The sequence below is a fragment of the Ranitomeya imitator genome, chromosome 4, assembly GCF_032444005.1.
Source record: "Ranitomeya imitator isolate aRanImi1 chromosome 4, aRanImi1.pri, whole genome shotgun sequence".
Taxonomy (NCBI): domain Eukaryota; kingdom Metazoa; phylum Chordata; class Amphibia; order Anura; family Dendrobatidae; genus Ranitomeya; species Ranitomeya imitator.
In genome coordinates this window covers 30,641,202-30,665,995 of record NC_091285.1, presented here as the reverse complement: position 1 = coordinate 30,665,995, position 24,794 = coordinate 30,641,202, and the positions used below count along the sequence as shown (strand labels likewise).

At 43.4% G+C, this 24,794-nt stretch overlaps 1 protein-coding gene across 1 annotated transcript in view; it reads left to right on the top strand.

Annotated features, from left to right (window-relative positions):
- Positions 1 to 14,707: 14,707 nt before the first annotated feature.
- RIC8B (RIC8 guanine nucleotide exchange factor B) overlaps positions 14,708 to 24,794 on the top strand; it is a 30,763-nt gene continuing 20,676 nt past the window's right edge. The window contains exons 1-4 of the mRNA XM_069763461.1: positions 14,708 to 14,896; positions 20,715 to 20,762; positions 21,054 to 21,662; positions 23,715 to 23,809. Coding sequence (XP_069619562.1) covers positions 14,813 to 14,896; positions 20,715 to 20,762; positions 21,054 to 21,662; positions 23,715 to 23,809 — 836 coding nt within the window. The 5' untranslated portion in view covers positions 14,708 to 14,812. The remainder of the gene's footprint in view (positions 14,897 to 20,714; positions 20,763 to 21,053; positions 21,663 to 23,714; positions 23,810 to 24,794) is intronic.

Below are 24,794 nucleotides of genomic sequence, written 5' to 3'. Positions count from 1 at the left end.
AAAAAAAAAAATTAAATATATATATAATTTTATATACTGTATATATTGCATTTTCAGGTATGCAACTCTTATCGGGGAGTTGTAGATCTGATAATGCAAAATGCAGGCTACAAGTTTGGGGTGAAGCCTAATCAGACTTTCATGACCATGTAATGGCAACTAATAGTTTATTCTAAAGTGCTAAGCCTTATTGAGTATTTTTTATTGTTTATGTGATGCCTTCTCATCCACCAATGTGGTCATGCAGATTTAAAAAACCCCATTGGTCAGTGTTTTCATGGCTGAATATTGTTAGTCACCTGATGTTAGGACATTATGTATTTAGCACAGGGCTGGGAAAAATACAGACAGAACCTTTACTTGTGCTCATTTGCTTTAAAGGAGACTTATAGCTTGTCATTTATAGTCAATTTTTTTATCTGGTGTAAATGGAGCCGATCCCCTGAATCCGGCGATGTTTTTCTTATGTTCCTGCGCCTCTCCGTTCCTGAGATATGACCCCATCTTCTCTGTATATAAATCTAGTCTTGATCTGCAAGGGGGTGTGGTCTTCAAGTAGTCACACATAGAGGAGAGGTGAAGACCACACCCACTTAGAGAACAAGACTAGATTTACATACAGAGAAGAGGAGGCCATATCTCAGCAATGGAGAGGCGCAGGAACAGAAGAAAAACAGCGTTGGATTCATGACGACAGTGGCATTTACACCAGGTAACAATAATTACATAGTTCTGGCAAGTGAAAAGTCCCTTTAATGTCCGTACCCAGTGCTTACAATATTTCTGATTTAGCGACTCTCCAGTATTTCAGTCTGCGGAGCAGTTACCTATATAGACCAGTAAGATCAAGCCTTTAAACTCACATTAGAAAGAACAAAGTGCCAGCAAACATTTTAAAAAGTTCTGATATGTTGTAGCCACTGTTGTAGTTTTGATTGGATGGATTCAAGGTCCTGAGACCACCACTGATCTTTCAAGGAGGGGGCAGAAACAATCAGATTACCACTAAAGGGGCTATCCACTACCTCCTGCCATATTGTAATGCCATGTGAGCTCTGCAGCCAATTAGCTGCTGCTATTGGGTTGCTGTGCTCTTACTACTTCCTTTGAGTGATTGGTGGGTGTCTCAGGATCCGGATACCCACCGATCAAAACTATAATACAGTAGCTACAAAATATGAAAACTTTTTAAAAGTTTAGTTACACTTCACAGTTGTGTTCTAAATAGTGGTTGCAAGTAATTTCTTCATTTTTTTGTATGCAGTATCAGCCTCATGTCCTATCAGGCTTATCCCCCTTCCTATATTTCAAGGAGGTTAGCATTTTGGCACAAGTGAAGAGTGATCCTGCGCTGTCAAATCTAAAATGTTGGCAATTCGACTAGCGTGGCCATTAAAGGGAATCTCTCAGCAGGTTTTTGTTATGTAATCTGAGAACAGGATGACGTAGGGGCAGAGACCCTGTTTCTAGTGATGTGTCACTTACTGGGCTGTGATTTTCTGTTTCTATAAAATCAGTGTTTTATCAGCAGATTATCACAACAGGACTAGTTGCTTTGTGCATCCTAGTCCAGCCACGCCCCCAAACACTGATTAGGAACTTTTCAATAAAGCAGCCAATCAGTGGTGTGGGCGGGGTTATACACAGCCCAGCATTCAGAGCTGCAGCAGAGAAAACTGTGATTGTATCACAACTGCTGCACCCAGTAAACTAAGTGATACATCGCTGGATTCAGGGTCTCTTCCCCGACATCATGCTGCTGTCAGATTACATATCTGCTGACAGATTCCCTTTGAAGCTAGTATAAATTTGAACACAGGGATAAAGTTCTCTATTCCAGGTCAGCTCTCCTGAAGCAAATACTTGCATTTTGTATTAAATACCGATTCTGGCACGTCTTTTCTGGCGCCCTCTGTTATTCCTTCTGGAAATATGAATAAATTAACAAATGGGTCTTTTTATTCATTCCCCTATTTAATAGAGTGTGCCCTTCATAGTCAGCACTGATTTGACAGTGTCGAAAAGTGAATGACCACACCCACATCTAGCAACACCCAGTTGTCTATTTAGTTATACATTTCCTGGGGGGGGGGGGAATAACAGAGGAACGACATGAAGTCGGAAGAATAGATGACCCCAAATTGTTATTTTATGGGCAAAACAAGTATTTACTAACACAGACATGTCAGAAGAGGCGGCAGATCCTCGAATGTTTGCGACGTAGTATGTATCAGCGTTTACACCAGTGCCTTGATGGATTTGCAATGCGGTGCTAGTGGGTTGTTACGTCTAATGGTAGTATTGTAAGGTTTGTTTCTCTAGTAGATGAAATTAACAGGAATATATTTACAGAAACGCACTGAGGAAATAAAGTGGACTTATTACCCTATGGGTAAGACAATAATGAATGGTCGATATAACGTCGCGGCAATTTGTAGATAATATATTGCTAGCAGCGAGTGTGATAACCGTGCACGTTGCAATTGGAAATACACATATTATTTGTACAGCTGTAAAGCGAGTGTTCACGCCAATAAACAGTTTTACTGGAAATTTACTATTCCACTGTTTTGCTTGTAAAGTTTTTGATTGTTACTGGGTGGCACAGTTCCAGATGAGGTTGTAGGATGGTTCACCATAGTGCCGATGGAGAAAACACAGCCTATGACCAGTTTCACGTGTCCGACCTTCACAGTCCAAGTACAGACCACTCACAGTTCTCCAGACCCAAACTCCACAGTGTAACGCCGGCGTCCCTGCATGGTTCCTTTTCCTCCTCCCAGCAGGGACGCCGGCATGCTTACCGCCGCAGCTGCTCAGTGACATCCCATGCACCGGCTTCCGCAGTGACTTCCTGTTCCCAGGGCTCGCACACGTTGTGCAAGTTCCCCGGCAACGTGCTTAGGTAGCGTGCGTTCCCCACTCCATAAAAGTGGTAGCGTGTCCACTCTGGAAATGTCCCCAGCCGATAACTGGGAGGCTCTCACGGGTTTACCATGACAGAGAGGGGCCAGAAGATCCCGGAGTCTGATTTCACGTACCCCTTCACTGATTAGAAGCACTTCACCATTATATTAAACAGTGCAAGTGTGAAGATCTGAGGTTGTGGGTTGTAATAATCACCTAAGCAGATTCTCGTAATTATTTTTATTCCTTACGTCCACGGTCTTACAGCAATTCTGGCTAGATGGTCACAGTGCAATGTTCCCAGTCTACAAGGTCCCATCATGTGGCCGATAGTTCCACTGCCCTCTACCAGGAGATACTCACTATCTCCCAACTTTTGGTTGGCCCAAAACTTTTGTGTCTCCTGCAGGTATAGTCTGTAATCATAGTCCATGCTCCTCCAGATGATGGACATCACGACCATAGTACGTGTACCCTACTCCAGACAGCAACAACAGTCCTTAAGATAGTTTCTCACATCCAGAAAATGAATATCACGACCGTAGCACATGTACCCAGCTCCAGCCAACAACATACAGTACAGCCCCAACCAGGGTTCTACATAAGCTAGGTTCAGTGATGAGCAGACCTATATTCCTCCAGATGGAACCATGATTGCTTGGGCTCTTCCTGAAAAGAGTCTTTTTGCAGAGGGAGCCAGAGACTTTTTATATCCACAGCTCCCATTCAGAACATTCTTTCACAGGACTGAAAGAAGGAGGGGGAGGTGATCCTTCCTTTTTCGGGGGATTGCCAGTGTTTGTTTCATACTGCCTGGTTCTGGAGTTGGAGGTGTGGGTTGTTTGAGGAGGTGTTAGGAGTGTTGTTCAGAAGACTGTTGCTTGGTGATTTAGATCTTATTTCTTTTTTACTTCCCAGTGTTCCACTCTGTTGTTTGTGAGTGCATATTTGTATCATTGGTATTTTTATTTATCCCTGTACATCATCCCTTGTTAGTCTGGTTTATGTATTCTTATACACTACAACTCCCTATTTCCCTCGGTGAGGAAGGGGACAGATTAAGGCTGACTTAGGAGCTCAGCAAGGCCATGTCCCTTGGCATCTTCACCATCTGAGGAGCAGGGATAGCTAGGGCGCCCCTAGCTTTAGGGATAGGGAAGGAGCTACTAGCCCTAGGATACCCTGCAACAGTGTTGTGGCATTAACACTGGCCCAAATCATTTTTTTATCCATCATGACTGCTCTGGCAGGGCAACTGCAGCAACTCAGCCTTGAGGAGGCAGACCGACGCACTGTCATTTTGCAGCACCCAAACACATCTGGTTTAAGAACCGCGACTCCCAGGCAATCCCTGGTTGAACCCAAGATCGCTTTACCTGACAGGTTCTCTAGTGGATGAGACAAGTTAAAGGCCTGTAAGCTTTACTTGAAATTGATGTCCTCACCATCAGGAACCGAGGAGCAACTGGTGGAGATTGTAATTTCTCTCCTTCAGGGTGACCTCCAAGCCTGGACATTTTCTGTCCCAGCAAACTCTCAGCTGTTTCGGATGGTTAAGATATATTTTCAGGCACGGTGTCATATATACGATGACCTCGACCGCGTCTCCATGGCCAAGTCTATGTTGCATCACCTTCAGTAGGTAGAGCAGCCAGCAGAGTATTGCTCTAAGTTTCGGATGTGGTCCACAGATACTAAGTGGGATGACTTTTGGTCCAACTGTAGCTCACTATAAAGGGGGAGTATTTATTCTGTGGTGGAAAGGGTCATTTTTGGGTTCTTCTCCTTGTTTATCCCACCATAAACATCCGCAAGAAAAGTAAGTAGCCGGGTTGCGGGGAGGTTTCTTCTGTGGGTAGGTCGCAATTTTATTTTCACCGGCTGAAATCCATCTGGGCAAAAATAAGGTGGTTATTTCAGCCTTTCTGGACAATGGGGCAGTGTTTGATTTGATCAATGCTAGGTATGTCCAGGTCAAGGGCCACAAACCACATAAACTGTCTAGGCCAATACCCATATTCGTCATCAACTCTGCACCCTTGAACCAGGGGTATTTTACTCAGGTCGTTTGAGTGTTACATCTACATGTAGGGGCCATGCATTCAAAATGTATTGACTGTTGTGCGCTATAGGGTCTGCCCTCTCCTGTGGTTCTTGGGCTACGTTGGCTTACACTGCATAATCATGTGGTAGACTGGCAGACTTGGGAGGTGGTAAAGTGGAATGAGTATTTTCAAGTACACTGCTTGGGCACCTGGCTAGCTAGGGTGGGTAGCCATTCTCTGCCTGAAAACCTATCTGACTTTGGGGATGTGTTTTCAGAACAGGGGTGTCAAGAACTTTCGCCCCATCATCCTTACAATTGCTCCATTAATTTTATACCTGAGGCCAAGCTGCCAAAGAGCAGGCTGTATAATATCTGTGGTCCACAGAGGCAGGCCATGAAGGACTACATTGCTGAAAGTCTGGCAAAGGGCCATATCAGACCTTCTTCATCTCCCATATCAACAAGAGCCATGCAAAAAAATGACACATGGCTCATGGAATGCAAATATATCAAAATTTATTAATAGTTACATAAACATAATAATAATAATACCAGAATACCTCAAAATGCAACAACACACCGAATGCTAGGGCATAACAATATTGCTAACTTAATGCTACATCTTGCTACTATTGACCAATCTATATACACATCACACTACCTGATGCTAACAATAGTGGCCCTTACTACCCCAGCATAAACTTAAACCAATTGGACCATCTGGACCTAAATGGGAAAAGTGCTGGAGGAACACTACGGTACCAGGACTGATAAGCTTAAAGTCAATAGACCAGGCAAGACTCCATCGCAAAAATAAACAAACATACGCGTATTTACCAGTGGTTTGCCTTTGCCTCGGTGAATGTCCCACCCCGACGCGCGTTTCGCCTGTTCTTCTTCTGGGGGCCCATTTAGGTCCAGATGGTCCAATTGGTTTAAGTTTATGCTGGGGTAGTAAGGGCCACTATTGTTAGCATCAAGTAGTGTGATGTGTATATAGATTGGTCAATAGTAGCAAGATGTAGCATTAAGTTAGCAATATTGTTATGCCCTAGCATTCGGTGTGTTGTTGCATTTTGAGGTATTCTGGTATTATTATTATTATTATGTTTATGTAAGTATTAATAAATTTTGATATATTTGCATTCCATGAGCCATGTGTCATTTTTTTGCATGGCTCTTGTTGATATGATTAGTCTACGGAATGTGACCAAGCCTGTTGTGGCTTTAGGTCAACTGGATTAATATGTATATACTTCTTCATCTCCCATTGCAGCGCGGTTTTCCTTTGTCAAGAAAATAGATGGGGAGTTAGGGTACCGTCACACTATACGATTTACCTACGATCACGACCAGCGATATGACCTGGCCGTGATCGTAGGTAAATCGTAGTGTGGTCGCTGGGGAGCTGTCACACAGACAGCTCTCCAGCGACCAACGATGCCGAGGTCCCTGGGTAACCAGGGTAAATATCGGGTAACTAAGCGCAGGATCGTGCTTAGTTACCCGATGTTTACCCTGGTTACAAGCGTTAAACTAAAAAAAAAAAAAACAGCACATACTTACATCTGGTGTCCGTCAGGTCCCTTGCTGTCTGCTTCCCGCACTCAGTGACTGCCGGCCGTAAAGTGAAAGTGAAAGCACAGCCGCTGTGCCCTGCTTTCACTTTACGGCCGGCAGTCACAGTGCGGGAAGCAGACGGCAAGGGACCTGACGGACACCAGAATGTAAGTATGTGCTGTTTGTTTTTTTTTAGTTTAACGCTTGTAACCAGGGTAAACATCGGGTAACTAAGCGCGGTCCTGCGCTTAGTTACCCGATGTTTACCCTGGTTACAAGCGAACGCATCGCTGGATCGCATCGCTAGATCGCTAGATCGGTGTCACACACACCGATCTAGCGATGACAGCGGGAGATCCAGCGATGAAAGAAAGTTCTAAACGATCTGCTACAACGTACGATTCTCAGCAGGATCCCTGATCGCTGCTGCGTGTCAGACACAGCGATATCGTAACGATATCGCTGGAACGTCACGAATCGTACCGTCGTAGCGATCGAAATGTTATAGTGTGACGGTACCCTTACACCCCTGCCTAGATAAAAGTAAACAAATCACGGTGCGGGATCCATATCCTCTCCTCTTATCCCAGACCTCTTTAACCAGATCTTAGGAGCAAAATGGCTTTCTAAACTGGATCTCAGGGGGGAGCATAATCTTATTTGAATTAAGGAGGTGGATGAGTGGAAAACAGCCTTCAATACATCTGATGGGCACAATGAAAACCTTGGGATGACATTTGGGTTGACTAATGCTCGCGCTGTCTTCCAGCACTTTGTAAATTACTAGTGATGAGCGAGTGCTTGTTACTCGAGTTTCTCCGTGCATGCTCTAGTGGTCTCAGAGTATTTCAGCGTGCTCGGAGATTTAGTTTCTGTTGACGCAGCTTATGCGGCTGCTAGACAGCTTGAATACATGTGGGGATTCCCTAACAAACAGGCAACCCCCACATGTACTCAAGCTGTCTAGCAGCCGCAAATCACGCTGCTGCATCAATAAACTTAATCTCCAAGCACGCTGAAATACTCGGAGACCACCCGAGCATGCTCGGAGAAACTCGAGTAACGAGCATACTTGCTCATCACTATAAATTACCTTTTTAGTCACCTGGTGGCTAGATTTGTTGTAATCTATCTTGATGGCATATTGATTAATTCTCCTGACCTCGAGTCACATCAGGTACATGTCAGGCTGGTCTTACAGATACTCAGAGACAATAAATTATTTGGCAAACCAGAGAAATGTACAGTTATGTTAATAAGTTTGTGCCCCCTTCTTAATTTCTTATTCTTTTGCATGCTTGTCACACTTAAATGTTTCAGATCACAAAACAAATTTAAATATTAAACAAAGATAACACAAGATAAACTCAAAATGCTGTTCGAAGGTGGGCAAAAAGAATGATTATGCCAATTTAAATGTAAAGATTTCTTCTCAATGGAGAAAGTTCAGATTTGCTATATTCTTTGTCTTAGGGAATGAACTGACTGCAACCTATAACATTAGGGCTCATATGCGACCAGAGTCCAAACTAGTTTGAAGCCGTGATCACTTTGCACAGTTGACAACCTTCCCAGTATATCAAGGAGGCTCTCGGAAAAAGAAGAGACTCCCTGGACTTCTTGAAGACTTGGCTAGTCTCTCAGGTGATGTTGAAGTCTCCCAAAATTTTTCTGAAGGTTTCTTGTGGGTGGTAACCAAGATGCTCTGTTATAAAACAAGGGTGGGAAATGGTGGTGAGGACTTTATAAAAGGGACATGTGGGAAAATATTCAGTGTTGTGCTTTGGTCTCAGCATTCCGGAGTCTCCCGCACCACCTCACCTTCGATCAGCTGATAGGCAGGAATATGAAGAGTAGGACATGATTTTGATGTCCTATGTCAAAAATAGGTCAGCAGTATTTTCATCTTGTTAAATATCTTTAAATTAAACCTGTACTTTCATTCTAAATCTATAGAAAACCATAGACTTGCTGCCCTCACCCCCTACAACAAAAAAAATTAAAATAGCTTTTGGTGCACATCCGAGTGTAATATGCTAAGGAAACAACCCAATTTTTAGGCCCTGTAACTTTCAGTGGGTGAATCCTCTTCATCAGCATTCTTCCAGCATTATACGTGCCAGAACTTTCTTTCACTCACATCCCAGCATGCATTTGATCTGCCATTGTCCAAAGGCTTGTCTGCTTTGAAATGAAAACTGGCCTCTCTGATAGGTCTTGTATCTAGTTTGCCAAACAGGAGAGCAGCAACAGAAACAAAGAACCACCCTCACTTCCTGTTGAGAGGAAAAGAACCCACCCACTTCCTGCGCAAAGACAAAAATCCACCCTCACTTCCGATAGACAAAGACCCGCCATCACTTCCTGTAGGGAGACAAAGACCCACCCCACATCCTTTAGAGAAACAAATACCCACTCACTTCATTTAGAGAGAAAAATAACTGCACCCAACACCAGTACAGAGACAAAAATTGGCCCTCGCTTCAGGCAGAGAGACAAAGATCTGTCCTTGCTTCCTGTAGAGAGACAGAGACCAGCCCTCTCTTGCTGTAGAGTGACAAGGACCCACTCTCACTTCCAGTAGATAGACAGTGGTACATCCTCACTTTCTTTAGGGACACAAATACCCACCCTCACTTCCTGTAGAGAGACAAATACCCACCCTCACTTTCTGTAGATTGACAAAGATAGATCCCCATTTCCTGTAGAAAGACAAAGACTTGTCCTCACTTCCTGTAGGAAGACAATGACCCTCCCTCAGATTTAATAGAGAGACAAGGAACCAATCTCACTTCCTGTAAAGAGAAAAAGAACCACACAGAATTCCTGTACAGAGACAAAAAAATCCACCCTCACTTCAGGTAGAGAGACAAATACCCGCCCTCACTTCCTGTAGATAGACAAATACCTGCCCTCACTTCCTGTAGATAGACAAAGATTTGAACTCACTTCCTATAGAAAGAGAAAGACCTGCCCTCACTTCCTGTAGATAGACAAATACCTGCCCTCACTTCCTGTAGATAGACTAGATAGACAAAGATCTGAACTTCATGTAGAAAGAGAAAGACCTGCCCTCACTTGCTCTATAGAGACAAAGATCTGTACTCACTTCTTGTAGAAAGAGAAAGACCTGCCCTCACTTGCTCTATAGAGACAAAGATCTGTACTCACTTCCTGTAGATAGACAAAGATCTGAACTCACTTCCTGTAGATAGACAAAGATCTGTACTCACTTCCTGTAGATAGACTAGATAGACAAAGATCTGAACTTCATGTAGAAAGAGAAAGACCTGCCCTCACTTGCTGTATAAAGACAAAGATCTGTACTCACTTCTTGTAGAAAGAGAAAGACCTGCCCTCACTTGCTCTATAGAGACAAAGATCTGTACTCACTTCTTGTAGAAAGAGAAAGACCTGCCCTCACTTGCTCTATAGAGACAAAGATCTGTACTCACTTCTTGTAGAAAGAGAAAGACCTGCCCTCACTTGCTCTATAGAGACAAAGATCTGTACTCACTTCCTGTAGATAGACAAAGGTCTGAACTCACTTCCTGTAGAAAGAGAAAGACCTGCCCTCACTTGCTGTATAAAGACAAAGATCTGTACTCACTTCCTGTAGATAGACAATGACCGTCCTTCACATACTGTGCACAAAAGCTTCCAGAAATATCGGCTCCAGACAGACCCTCTTCTTTCTACGAAATTACAAGTGTGGCAGACATTTTCTTCTTGCACTACGGTCACAAATGAACTGATGTAACACATGCAAACATGCACACTAGTGAATGGGGACACAGTGACCTCATACAGAAAGCGCAGAAAAGACAATGCGGCCTACAGAAGTTTTCATATAACCAAAGTGCAGAAAATGTTTGATTTGTCTTCTTATTTTGAAGCGCTATTCTGGGGTCTGTATCTGCTTAAGTGGTCAAGTGTATGGTTTGTATTTATTATAGAATATGACAGAACAAAATCAAAGAAATGAGCCGGAGCATAGGCTGGTATACATGCAATGTGTAAGAGCATGTTCACACTGTGGCCATTTCAGGCAAAACCCAAGGGAAAAAAAACACAAAAAAACAAAAAAATGAGCATATACCATATAGTAAATAAGTGTCATGAAGTGACTGTCCTAACGTGACCCGACCCGACGAGTGGACGGTCACAAACCAGCGAAACACAAAACTGTACACCGGGGACACTTTAACAACGGTGGGCCCTGTTGGTAGGGAACGGGGAATGGACACCTCCTGCACTCACCTGAGGATGTGTCCTGCTCTTACTAGCATCCCTATACGGGTTCTTTCGCCCCATCGCCGAGCAGGATACCTACTCTCTCACTTGCCCTGCTCTTATCACTAAGGGCTCCTTCTCACTTGCGAGAAATACATCCGAGTCTCGCAGGTTAAAACCCTGCTCTAGCGCCGGCACTCCAGAGCGGAGCGTGCAGCTCCATGTATTGCTGTGCGGCTGCACGCTCCGCTCTGGAGTGCCGGCACCAGAGCAGGGTTTTAACCTGCGAGACTCGGACGTAAGTTAGAAGGAACCCTAAGTAGGGAACTGGCAGGTGAGAGCACCGGTCCCACCTCTGCACTAATACAACACAGGGGAAGTTACAGACAACAAAGGGACAAAACAACAATAAACTCCACACTTGGCTTTCTCTGCTGCAATGGACCGCACAGCAGAGTAAGGCACAAGATATCAGTATTCAGCTAAAGAACACAGCACTCAGCAAGCTACTGACTCCAGCTAGGTTGATCTCCAAAAGGACCTGTATAACCAACAGTCAGCTGATGCATCAAGTGACCTTCTGAAAGATGGTGGGAGTGGTCACCAACCACATCAGCAGGACTAGCAGCAATGCAATTACACAGCTGACCAGCAGGGGGGAAAAACACAGAAATGAACCCCCGATAACCAGAATGGAAAAAAGTTTTTAAATGGAAAGTCAGATCTGCCACAGATCCAAAAATGGATTGTGACAATAAGTAAATGTTAATAGTACATGTAAATAACATAGGGTACTTAGTTAATACTATTTTAATCAAAAAAAGTATAAAAGCCATCCCACCGCGACAAGGTGAACCCATTGGGATGGTCCAATTCTGTGTCTAGAATTAAAAACCTCTCCTTGTGTCTGCCCACTCCCCTTTTGACTGGGCATTTATCTATACAACTTCCCGTGGGCAAATGTCTGAAATCGTCGGGCTCTTGTAGTGCCCCTGCTCTCATCAACATTGAGGTCGGCTGACACAAGGTAAGGTTTTAATGCTAGAGATAGGGTAGGATCCGAATGGGTGCACCTTGTCGCGGTGGGATGACCTTATTTATATGTTATATGTACTATTACTGTTTACCTGCTTTTCTAGACTATGATAAAGTAGATCTGTCACTTACCATAAATGTCATCTTCTTGCCTGGTGTAAATGTCGCCGTTCTCCTGAATCTGCCGTTATTTTCGTTTTGCTCCTGTGCAGTGGTGTACCGCTAATCCTGCCCATCCTAAGACATCTTAATTTCAACAGTATCTGCATCCTCGGGAAACAGATACAGTTGAATATCTTGGTGGATCAAGGAGCCATTAGCTTGCTGATTCAGAATTGCGAGAATCTACAGTAGGGGTGTCATATTATGTGTCTGGCTGTGGGGGCTATCATTCTGTGTGAGGGGATCATCATACTGTGTGAAGATCTGTGGAGGCATCATACTGTGTTGGGGGCATTGTGAGGACATCATACTGTATTGCGGTCACTGTCACACCATCATACGGTGTTGCAGGCACTGTGGGGCCATAATGTTGTGTTGGGAGCACTGGTGGGACATCATTCTGTGTTGGGGTATTTTGGGGGCATCATACTGTGATGGAGGCACTATGGAGGCCAACATGAAGTGTGGAAGACTGTGGGGACATCATACTGTGTGGGGGGTATTGTAGGGTTATCATACTGTGGGGGTATTCTAAGGGAATTCACTGTTGCTGTATCATACTGTTGTGGTGGGCACTGTGGGGCCATCATACTGTGTTGGGGACACTGTGAGGCCACCATACTGTGCTGTGGGAACTGTGGGGTTATCATACTATGTGATGGGCACTGTGGGGCCATCATACTGTGTTGGAGGCCATCATACTGTGTTGGAGGCCATCATACTGTGTTGTGGGAACTGTGGGGCTATCATACTACATGGTGGGCACTGTGGGGTGTGAGGCCATCATATTGTGTTTGGGACACTGTGAGGCCATCATACTGTGTGGTGGGCACTGTGGGGCCATCATACTGTCCTGGAGGCAGTGTGGGGCCATCATACTATGGTGGACACTGTGGGGGCATCATATTGTGTTTGGGACACTGTGAGACCATCAGACTGTGTTGTGGGAACTGTGGGGCTATCATACTATGTGGTGGGCACTGTGGGGTGTGAGGCCATCATATTGTGTTTGGGACACTGTGAGGCCATCATACTGTGTGGTGGGCACTGTGGGGTCATCATACTGTGCTGGGGGCACTGTGGGGCCATAATACTGTATTCGGGGAAAGTGTGGGTCCATTAAGCTGTGTTGGGGGCACTGTGGAGCCATCATACTGTGTTAAGGGCACTGTCTGGCATTCATACTGTGTTGTAGGGCTGTGTGGCCATCATAGTGTGCTGGAGGCACTGTGGAGGTCATCGTGTTTTGAAGACTGTGATGCATTTTACTGTTTGTGGGAGGGATACTGTGGGGGCATCATACTGTGCGTGTATTATATGAATGTGTGGGGGGCATCATATGCTATAGGGGCCATGAACGTGGTATTGGAGTGAACTCTATGGGGCTTCAATAGGAGAAAAACTACTATTAGTCTGCAATACATATCCTTCTTCTTTAGTTTAAAAGCTGGGAGGGGCTGGGCGGCCCCTCTGCATCTGCACTGTTATCCTGCCTACTCTGGGGAGGGGGAAAGGGCCCAAACAAGACTTTTGCTATGGGGCCCCATGACTTCTATATACACCAACGTGTCTCTCCATTCCTGAGATTCGTCCACCTCTTCCTTGAATTGAAATCTAGTATTTATATCCAAGTGGGTGTGGTGCACAAGAAAGAGAAGCGTTGGTGACCACTCCCACTTGGATAACAAGGCTTAGATCTATACACAGGGAAGATGAGGCCATATCTTAGGAATGGAGAGGAGCAGGAACAAAAAAACAACAACATTGGATTCAGGAGAACAGCGGTGTTTACACCAGGTTAAAAAATAAGCATCATCTGTACTGTTCGTGATGCAGAACGTCCGGGGCCTGACACACTAACTCTTTCCAGCCCTCACGTAGTTGTCCAAATATCAATCTGGTGAATCCAATGTCAAATTCTGAACAAAACGGATATTATAAAAAAAATGGGCAATTCCTTTAAATATGGTAACAATAAATAGCTTATAAAAAATGGACAATTCCTTTAAATATGGTAAAAATAAATAGCTTCTAAAAATGGAAAATTCCTTTAAATATGGTAAAATTAAATAGCTTATAAAAAATGTACAATTCCTTTAAATATGGTAACAATAAATAGCTTATAAAAAATGGACAATTCCTTTAAATATGGTAAAAATAAATAGCTTATGAAAATGGACAAATCCTTTAAATATGGTAAAAACAGTTTAGAAAAAATGGACAATTCCTTTAAATATGGTAAAAATAGCTTCTAAAAATGGACAATTCCTTTAAATATTGTAAAAAAAATAGCTTATAAAAAATGGACAATTCCTTTAAATATGGTAAAATTAAATAGCTTATAAAAAATGGACAAATCCTTTAAATATGGTAAAAATAAATACTTATAAAAAATGGACAATTCCTTTAAATATGGTAAAAATAAATACTTATAAAAAATGGGCAATTCCTTTAAATATTATAAAAATAAATAGCTTCTAAAATACTTTTTGTACCCTTACCCTTCCCCCATCCATTGCATCCATTATTGGCATCAAATGGGAAAAAAAATGGCCTTCAGCAATCCAAACACTACAACACTGGTTCAACGCATGCGCGTTGCTAACGCTTGCAATCATTGCAACTATCAAGAGACAGCTGGTTGGATCCAGGCAGCAGGTTAGGCTGAGCTCCGCACTATGAATGATCATCTTGGCTTGCGCCTGCGCAGTCCGCCTTGTACGTAAGCGAACTAGGTAGAACCGTGAGCGGCAGTAAACGAGGGCTGGTCAGTGCGCATGCGCAAATGAGTATGTAAAAGGAAGAGAGGGAAGAAAGGGTTTTTCGCTTGCAACCTTAGCCGTAGTTTGCTTTAGCTTCTGCTCAGAGATGGACATGGACGTGCTGCTGACGAGAATCCGGCCGGGGAACGATGCGGAGACTGAAGCTGCCCTGAGACAGTTCAATGAGCTGGTGAGTGCAATAGCTTGCATTGTGTAGTGTGCAGCCATGACATGGTATATACAGTGTGCAGGGCTGCAGAGGGGTCTCTGGGCCTCAGGGTGGGCCCTGCCCAGTGCTAACATCATAATGGCTTCATTTCCATAGCCACTACCTAATTCCCAGTGCTCTACCAGCAGCAGACGTGCACCTACCTGTATATCTCCTGTTTCTGTAGCACCGCCATATGCTGTGGTGCAGTACAGGATGGGGCTTGTAATGTCATCTGTGTATTATACACAGGGATGCCATTCTCTTATAATGGGGGGGAGGGGAATAAACTGCAAGGTGGTGTGGGGGAGGGGTGCAATCCAGCCTCAGGTGGGATTTGAACCCAGGACCCCGGAGGGGGGTGTATTGGATGTCACTGCTGTGCCCTCTTTGCCCCTTCAATCGTTTCTGTGATGTAATTCCTGCCTACAGTACCAAGAACTGGTGTGCGGACGGGTGGGTTTCAGCATAAACACACCTGCACCATCTGCCCGGACTAGAAAAGTCTGATCTTGGCCGCGTTCACACTAGCGCATGTCCTGGCCTGACTGACTGCAGGTGTCCTGAGCCGACCTGAGCGCACAGCCTCGTAATGACATGTGACAGCGACTTATCTCGGATGCTGTTCACCTCTGTTATGTTATAGGGCCAGCAAAAAATGTGGGGGGGGGAAAAGAGGAACCCACTTTTTTTTTTGTTTTGTTTGTTTTTTTTTGCATATTTAATCACTCCATTGTTAAAAATAAAAAAAAATCGCTTGGTACTTACTCATTTCATAGAACTCAAAGATTGGGCATGTTGAATTTCAACATGCCCGATCTTTTGTCTTTCTGGTAATGACTGTCACCAGAAGTATTGATCAGGGGCTTGTGTGTGTGTGTTTTTTTTTTTTTTTTTTTTTTCTCCGCTTGGATAAATAATTATGGGCATAATCTGGAAAGGTTAGGTTTAATGTGCGGTCTGCGTTTATGGGTTTTTCTTATATACTGCTGACACTAGAACCAGTTGTTCTTTCCTGGCTGATATCTCCTTGCATTCATGTATTATTAAGGTGAAGGATCCAATTTCCAGGAAGAGACTGACTTGCCTTAAAGTATTCACGTACATGAGTACAAGTGCAGTTCCAAAATAAACTTCATGCCCTGGATACAAATCTAATTAGCTGGACAATTTTCGGAGTGACCCAAACTTCTGGTACTGACAGCATCTAAGTTAGTTCTTTTTCCAATATGCACCTATTGCCTTTTCCACTGCAGTAAACTCCATATTGAATGCGGATGGCCATCACCCTAGACGCACCATGCAGGCTATACCAGTAGGAGAGATCACATGAACTGGACACAGTTGCAATCCAGAAGATTTCTATATAGATGTTCAACAAATAGAACCGAGATTTAAAGGGGTTGTCTGGTCTAGAATGACTGTGTGACTGCAGATTTGCGAATCCTCCAGTGCAAGTACTAGACCGGTTCTGCCTGAGTATGCAGATCGTGTAACGGACATTCCCGGCCCAGACACCACTGCGAGGATTCGAGAGTCTGCAGTTTTGTTTTTCTAGACTGGACAACCCCTTTAAGCTGTAGAGGCTACCAACAAAACAAGATGCTCAACACCACAAACATAGTAACGCCGAATAAATCTATAAATTCTAACACAAATATCAAAACAACCAATGAGAATTTGCTGCCATTGGTATTGCAATATAGTAATCAACTTCAGAAAATTAAATATTTAAAAAAAAAAAAAAAAAAAAAAAAAATCTTGCAGTTTTGGAGGAGGGTGAAAACCAAGAATTACTACCAATGGGTGTCGGGTTGTTTCCAAATGTGCTGTTTCTCTGGGTAATATTTTCTCCTAGTATTTTAAATGGAACCAAACCTTTTAAAGGGAACCTGTCACTTGAAAATAAATAAATGATGATTTATATTTCTGCCAATATAAGGTTAATAGCATTCTGAACCTGCCTGTAATTTTTCCTTATGTAAAAAATCTCATGGTTTACACCCTTGTAAAATATGTACAAATGGTTTTTATTAAGTGCAAATTAAAATTTGTAGGTTGTGCTACACGACAACTAAAATTTATGTTTTAGCATAGCATCCTGAAAAACAAACTCCTAATAAGCGACAGTTCACACTCAAATATTTGGTGAATATTTTCTGCGTTGGTTACATGGACATGTTATGTGACGTATATGCCAAGCACTGTTTCACTTTACATTTGACAATTCTTCCAGTTCTGCGTCTTGCATGCTCCGCTATTTTGAGGTCTAGACACAGATTTTCAATGATGTTCATATCAGGGGACTGTGAGGGATCCAGAAACTGAACACTCATATTTTAGTGATGGAATATTTTTTTTTTTTGTGTGTGTATTTTAAAGGGTATTTGTCACCAGGTTTTTGGTCACCCAGAATGATGTAGGGCAGTGTTCCCCAAGTCCGGTCCTCAAGAGCCACCAACAGGTCATGTTTTGAGGCTTTCCTTAGTATTGCACAGGTGATTGAATGCTTGCTTGTCCAGGTGATGCAATTATCACCTGTGCAATACTAAGGAAATCCTCAAAACATGACCTGTTGGTGGCTCTTGAGGACCGGAGTTGGGGAACACTGATGTAGGGGATAAACCCTGATTCCAGTGATTACTGTATATCACTTACTTAGCTGCAGGTTGTGGAGCCCTATTTAATCCTGCCCATTCCACTGATTGGCAGCTTTGTGTACACTGGCAAAATATGGGGGTGCTGTTATACAGTGCCTGCTTTTCATTAAATCTACAGCAAGCAGCCCATTAACTCACACATCACTGTAATCTGGGTCCCTTTTTTCTACATTTTCCTGCTCTCAGATTAGCTGGCAACACATTCTCTTACAGACGTCAGTACCTCTTTATAATGCTGTTTGACAACCCCCCTCCCTGATACAACAGCATGTTTAGTTTGTGCACTCTTATTATTGATCGACGATGATTCTGCTTGTGGATGAATTCTACAGACGTCAGTGCTGCTTTTGCATAGAGGAAGTGTTTGATCTGTGCCAGATGACGTACTTTGTGATCTTTGCAAGCCCGGCCTACACCGTGAGAAGCTGCCATTTGAGATCCTGAATACCTATTTCCATAAAATATACGGTATATACTTTTATTTATTAATGTCTTTTAGTATTCATTTAGCTGGATATTTCCAGGCTTTATAAAGAGGAAAAAAAAATACTGTGTTAAATCTAAATGAACAGGTGATGAATATTTCAGGAGGATGTGAAACGTGTGGCTGGAATATACAGTGCGCTCTGCGGGGAGGACTCCTCTGTATAAATAAGTAAACAGGATTTTGGAATCCACTTTCATACTCTGTGAGAACTTGGCAGCGAAATATACTTCGGCTTGGCACTTGGATTTGGCTCTTTTTAGTTTTGAGGCTATGTGCACACGTTCAGGATTTCTTGCAGAAAATTCCTGAGAAAAACCTGAAGTTTTCTGCAAGAAATCTGCATGCGTTTTTGGTGCGTTTTTTTTTTTTTTCCAGACATTTCCAATGCATTTTATAGTGGGAAATCTACAAAAAAACACAATTGATGAACATGCTGCATTTTTTTTACCGCAATGCGGTTTTTTTTTTGCAGAAAAAAGCACATCATGTGCACAAATTGCAGAATTCATTCTAAATGATGGGATCCATATTGTATGCTGCTTTTTTTTGCGGTTTTTTATCGCAAAAAATGCACAAAAAACCACACAAAATCAGCAACATGTGCACAGCCTAAAGGGGAGGGGGTAAAAATATATATACTGTGTGTATAATTTTTTTTTTTTTTACATGACTGTATTGGAATTTTACCTCTTTAAAATGGTAACCAATAGAGCATGTGACTGGGGCCACTGCATGTGTTTGTAGTTTTCTGTGGCTGACATGGTTCTTACTACTTGGGTCTAAGTGCTGGGTTGTTTGGGAGGTGAAGTCATGTCTGCTGACATCGGTGGGCTCATGGGTGCGAGTGAGGGGTATCTTGTGTACCTGTGCTAGTTGTTATAATTGGATAGGTGTGCAGGGACCACCGCCGCTAGGCCTCGGCGCTCGCTCACCCGCTGCTTGCTCATTCGTATTGCCCATTAAAGAATTCTAGGTGCCCCTACACCAAAGTCTGAAATACCTCAAAACCTTCTTATCCCTTCACGCTTCCTTTAGGCATAGTTCACTATTTTTATTTTTTTATTTTTTTTTTTCCTTCCACTTATTTGGTGTGGTGTTCTCTCACTGGTGGCCGTTCAGACAACTAGTTGACATCACCTCAGATGCCATAATACAGGCTAGCTTCTTTGCCCCCTGCTCTGTTTACATTTTCTAATCTTTGCTTCTAAAATGGCCGCTGTCTGGTTGCTATGGGCAGTATCATGGATTCAGTCGCTCTAGTTTTCCTACATGGTTGGGGGGAGTGGGGCCTTGGTGTGCCTGCAGGTTTATCCAAAAATATTCGGTCTAGCTGCTGGGTCCCAGCCTATAACCCAAATCTGGGGAGCTCGCTGCACCCCTCAGGTCAGACAGCACCGCTGCATAGGATATGACATGGACAGCCGTTGTCGCTGCAAAAGGGATGATTTGAAGTAACTGCATCTAGTCTAAATTCCTTTAGTTAAGAATGTGGTAAAAAGACATCAAATCCATTCCCCATTATTCTGAGATTGTGTACAAATCCTACTTGCTTTATAGCAAGAATATAATATCAAGGGCTTAGTCCCATTTATTGGATATATTAATGTCTGGACGTTTACAGTTTAAAAAGGAGACTCGGTCACAGAAACCTATTAAGTGTTATCACTAGTAATTGATGGACTGGAAATCAGAATAACTGTAAAATGACAGCCTATCCACTCTCCTGACATGTCTGACATATAGAGGAGAAATTTTTATTCCTCAGCAAATTGCTGTTTCTCCTTTATTTCTCGGAGGGGAGGGAATATATATATATATATATATATATATATATATATAATTTTTTTTTTTTTTTTATTTAGCAGCATGGCTAAAGGGTGTGTAGTCGACAGGAGGTATGTCACATAGGTGGCTTGTCGCTGTGATGTAGCCTGGAGTATTTCTTTATTGCACATAACCGTGTGTGTGTGTATGTGTGTGTGTATATATATATATATATATATATATATATATATATATATATATATATACACACACACACACACACACACACACACACACACACACACACACACACACACACACACACACACACACACACACACACACACACACACACACACACACACACACACACACACACACACACACACACACACACACACACACGGTTATGTGCAATAAAGAAATACTCCAGGCTACATCACAGCGACAAGCCACCTATGTGACATACCTCCTGTCGACTACACACCCTTTAGCCATGCTGCTAAATAAAAAAAAAAAAAAAAATAGATAGATAGATAGATATAGTTATAGTTTCAGGACCTGTGGTGATGTCAGACCACATGGCTAATCATGTGGTGGGTTCCTGGGTGTGGTTATGACAGGCTAACGCTTTACACAGCAGATGTGTGGAGGTGAAACCCTCCTGAGTGTTAAGGCTCCAGGACTGAGCCTGAAGGACTGGACACTTGTTTTCTTCCCTGAGCCAAAGGCTGTTTGTTTTCTGTTATTTTTGCCATATGGTTTATGAACCAATAAACCCTGTGAACTTTTAAAGGAACGTGCCTCCTGAGTGGCAGCCGGCGCACCTGAGTGAGTGAAATCCCTACAATATATATTCTCTTGCTAATCTACTATTATCTCTCTATAGAATCTCGCCACATTTGATTTTGATCCTACCTATGAAGAACATAGAAAGGTGAGTTGCTAGAACAGTGTCGTTCCTTGGCATGTTTGTAAAAACTGTTCCACTTTTACTTTGATGGGTTTTTCTATGCATCTTTCAGAATTGCAGTATGCTGTGCATCTGTATTAGAATTATAAATGGGGTGTCCACCACTTTAACATGGCCTAGCCTCATGAGTCACTTGCTCCTGTACAAATGGGAGTGTCATACATGGCAGCCCAGACACCTCGTAATTCCCAGTTGAGAGACTGGAGAGATATATATTTAAATTTTTTTTTTTTTTTTTTCTTTTCAATCTTGCAGAAACTTTGTGAATACATTTTTGTAGTCCTGGATAAAGGAGCCAGTATATCCTGCCAGGTGAAGTGTTTGGAAGCTCTCCGCATCCTCTCAAGAGACAAAGCTATCTTGGCTCCAGTGGCCACAAAGCAAAATATGGAAATCCTAATGAGAAAGGCAAAGCTGGATCCCGAAACCAAAGCTTTGGGAGATGCCGCTGCCTTCCCGGTCATTGTGGAGGCTTTGAAGTGTCTGTGCAATATCGTCTTCAATAGTCCCGTTGCACAAAAGCTGAGTCTGGAATTAAACTTTGTTAGCGGGCTTTGCAACGTGTTGGAGATATGCATGGACCAAAGTCTGGTCATCAACATCCGCTGCTTCGATCTACGGTTGCTCTTTCTGCTTACGATTTTGCATACGGACATTAGGCCCAAGTTAAAACACGAACTTAAAGGGCTGCTCCTACTGACAAAGACCATGGAAAGTGTTCTGAATATTCAATGGGCCAAGAAGTATCAGACAATAACTAAAGAAAATGCCCCTGCGATCCCTCTGCAGGAGACGGACTGCACCATAGAGGCTTTGAAAGCGCTGTTTAATGTGACGCTGGACAGCTATACCATCCACAGCGAGGTACTGTATGGCTTCATTCTTGCACCTCTAATTGGCTGATAAAGGAGATGACACGGTACTGCAGATGCTCTCCTGTATTGGCCTTTGCAGTACCGCTCATGGCCACTATGTGAAGTCTTGCTGCACCAAAATTGTCAAATCTATCGTTGAGTGCCAACCGCCTATATAATGGTGTCCTGGGGGAGAAGGCCTTTACATCTAGCTACCGCCATCCTATTCTTGAAGACTAAAGGTCTCTACATGTTCATTAGAGGATGGCTTATCCTGCAACAGCACTCGAATTTATACGTAGGTGCGCCCCATCTGCACAGTATACACCTCACTGAGGTCTGTCTGTCCAAGTATATGGGATCGTTTTAATTCACAGTGAGGAAGAAGCGTGCCGGAGTACAGAATTGTCACTGTCGTAAATACATCTGGCTTATAAACAGGGCTGTGGAGTCAGTAAATCAAACCTCCAACTCAATTTCCATGACACCGACTCCACCAAAATGGCCTCCGACCTCACAGCCCTGCTTACAAAACTGCCACCCTTTAAGCACAAATTTCTAAAGGCACTGTTACACTTAACGATTTTACCAATGATCACGACCAGCGATACGACCTGGCCTTGATCGTTGGTAAGTTGTTGTGTGGTCGATGGGGAGCTGTCACACAGACAGCTCTCCAGCGACCAACGATGCCAAAGTCCCCGGGTAACCATCGGGTTACTAAGCGCAGGGCCGCGCTTAGTAACCCGATGTCTACCTTGGTTACCGTTGTAAAAGTAAAAAAAAAACACTACATACTTACTTTCCCCAGCATCAGCTTCCCTGCACTGTGTAAGCGCTGGCCGGAAAGCAGAGCGGTGACGTCACCGCTGTGCTCTGCTTTACGGTCGGCTGACACTGGGGGACGCAGGGAAGCTGAGGGAACGTGACAGGAATGTAAGTATGTAGTTTTTTTACTTTTACAATGGTAACCAGGGTAAACATCGGGTTACTAAGCGCAGCCCTAGTAACCCGATGTTTACCCTGGTTACCAGTGAAGACATCGCTGAATCGGCGTCACACACGCCGATTGAGCGATGACAGCGGGGAGATCCAGCGACGAAATAAAGTTCTGGTCATTCCCCAGCGACCAACGATCTCCGAGCAGGGGCCTGATCGTTGGTCGCTGTCACGCATAACGATTTCATTAACACGTCACAAAAAGCAACGATATTGTTAACGACATCGTTATGTGTGAAGGTACCTTAAGTGTTGGCCAATATATCTTCTTGTTCTCAACTGGCTGCCAAGGTTAACTTATCTCTAGCAGCTGAGACAAATTAAAATGAGTGGGGGTTTGGTCTTTGGCTCTGAAGTGGCACTCCTGACTAACCTTTTTTCAATATCTTCCCCCCCCTCTTAACCCTTTCTAAAAGGTCTAATATAGTTGTAGTAGAATATTGCCTGTTTGCAGCGTTGCTCCTCTCCTATGCCGAGATGGTTGTGCAAGTCTGTGCTTCCATCCATGTGAGGTTATGGACCCTCGGAACAATTCTTCATAGACTTGCATTGAAAAAGCTATTTTTGGAGCACAAACTACTGTCATCTGGCTAGACTTTTTGAAGTCGAATGAATCTGAAGAGGATCTGAGTGGCGCTGAAAACTGGAGAATATGGCAACGAACAAGTATTTTACTAGACCCTATTTAGTGGATAACACTTGTTGTGGGTGGTTTTTTTTTTTTTTTTTTTTGGAAGATGGACATAACATTACTGACTCCAAACAATCCCAAGGCCATTCTTCCAATATCTCCCTTCTCCTGTGATATTATTTATTTATTTTCCTTTTCTCGTTCTTCCTGTTATGGAGTCAAGGAAGTCATTGCTATGACCTTTCTGTACCACAGCCTAGCATTACATAACAATGGCAGTCTGTGGCACTTTCCATGTTCAGATTCCTGTTTATAGTGATACATACGGTAATTAATGCTTTTCAGTGTTTTTTGTCATAATGAATTCATATATCGTGTTTTTTTTTTTTTTGTTTGTTGTTTTTTTTCCCCTTTCCCCACTTTATGCTACAGGTTGAAGCTCATCAATTCCGTCTCCTGGCTTCCATTTTGCGCCATATTTTACTTTCCCGGGGTCCATCTGAACTGAAGACTGAGGAGCTGCATAGGTTGGTGTGAATTGTTTGACAATGCTGGATTAACAAAAAAGCCGGAGCTCGCTCATTTCACCAATTTACTTCTGGATTGGGAAGTGAGGGGCTGCTATTAACCCCTCTGTGACCTTAGACGTACTATCCCGTCGAGGTGCCCTGGGCTTATCTGACCCTGGACGGGATAGTACGTCATAGCCGATCGGCCGCGCTCACGGGGGGAGCGCGGCCGATCGCGGCCGGGTGTCAGCTGCTTATCGCAGCTGACATCCGGCACTATGTGCCAGGAGCGGTCACGGACCGCCCCCGGCACATTAACCCCTGGCACACCGCGATCAAAGATGATCGCGATGTGCCGGGAAGCACCGCGCAGGGAGGGGGCTCCCTGCGGGCTTCCCTGAGACCCCCGGAGCAACGCGATGTGATCGCGTTGCTGCGAGGGTCTCACCTCCCTCCCTGCTCCCTCCAGCCCCGGATCCAAGATGGCCGCGGATCCGGGTCCTGCAGGGAGGGAGGTGGCTTCACAGAGCCTGCTCAGAGCAGGCACTGTGAAGGCTGCAGCGCTGCATGTCAGATCACTGATCTGTGATGTCCCCCCCTGGGACTAAGTAAAAAAGTAAAAAAAAAAAAAATTTCCAAATGTGTGTAAAAAAAAAAAAAAAAAAAAAAAAAAAAAAAAAAAATTCCCATAAATACATTTCTTCATCTAAATAAAAAAAAAACCAATAAAAGTACACATATTTAGTATCGCCACGTCCGTAACGACCCGACCTATAAAACTGTCCCACTAGTTAACCCCTTCAGTAAACACCGTAAGAAAAAAAAAAACGAGGCAAAAAACAACGCTTTATCATACCGCCGAACAAAAAGTGGAATAACACGCGATCAAAAGGACAGATATAAATAACCATGGTACCGCTGAAAGCGTCATATTGTCCCGCAAAAAAAGAGCCGCCATACAGCATCATCAGCAAAAAAATAAAAAAGTTAGTCCTGAGAATAA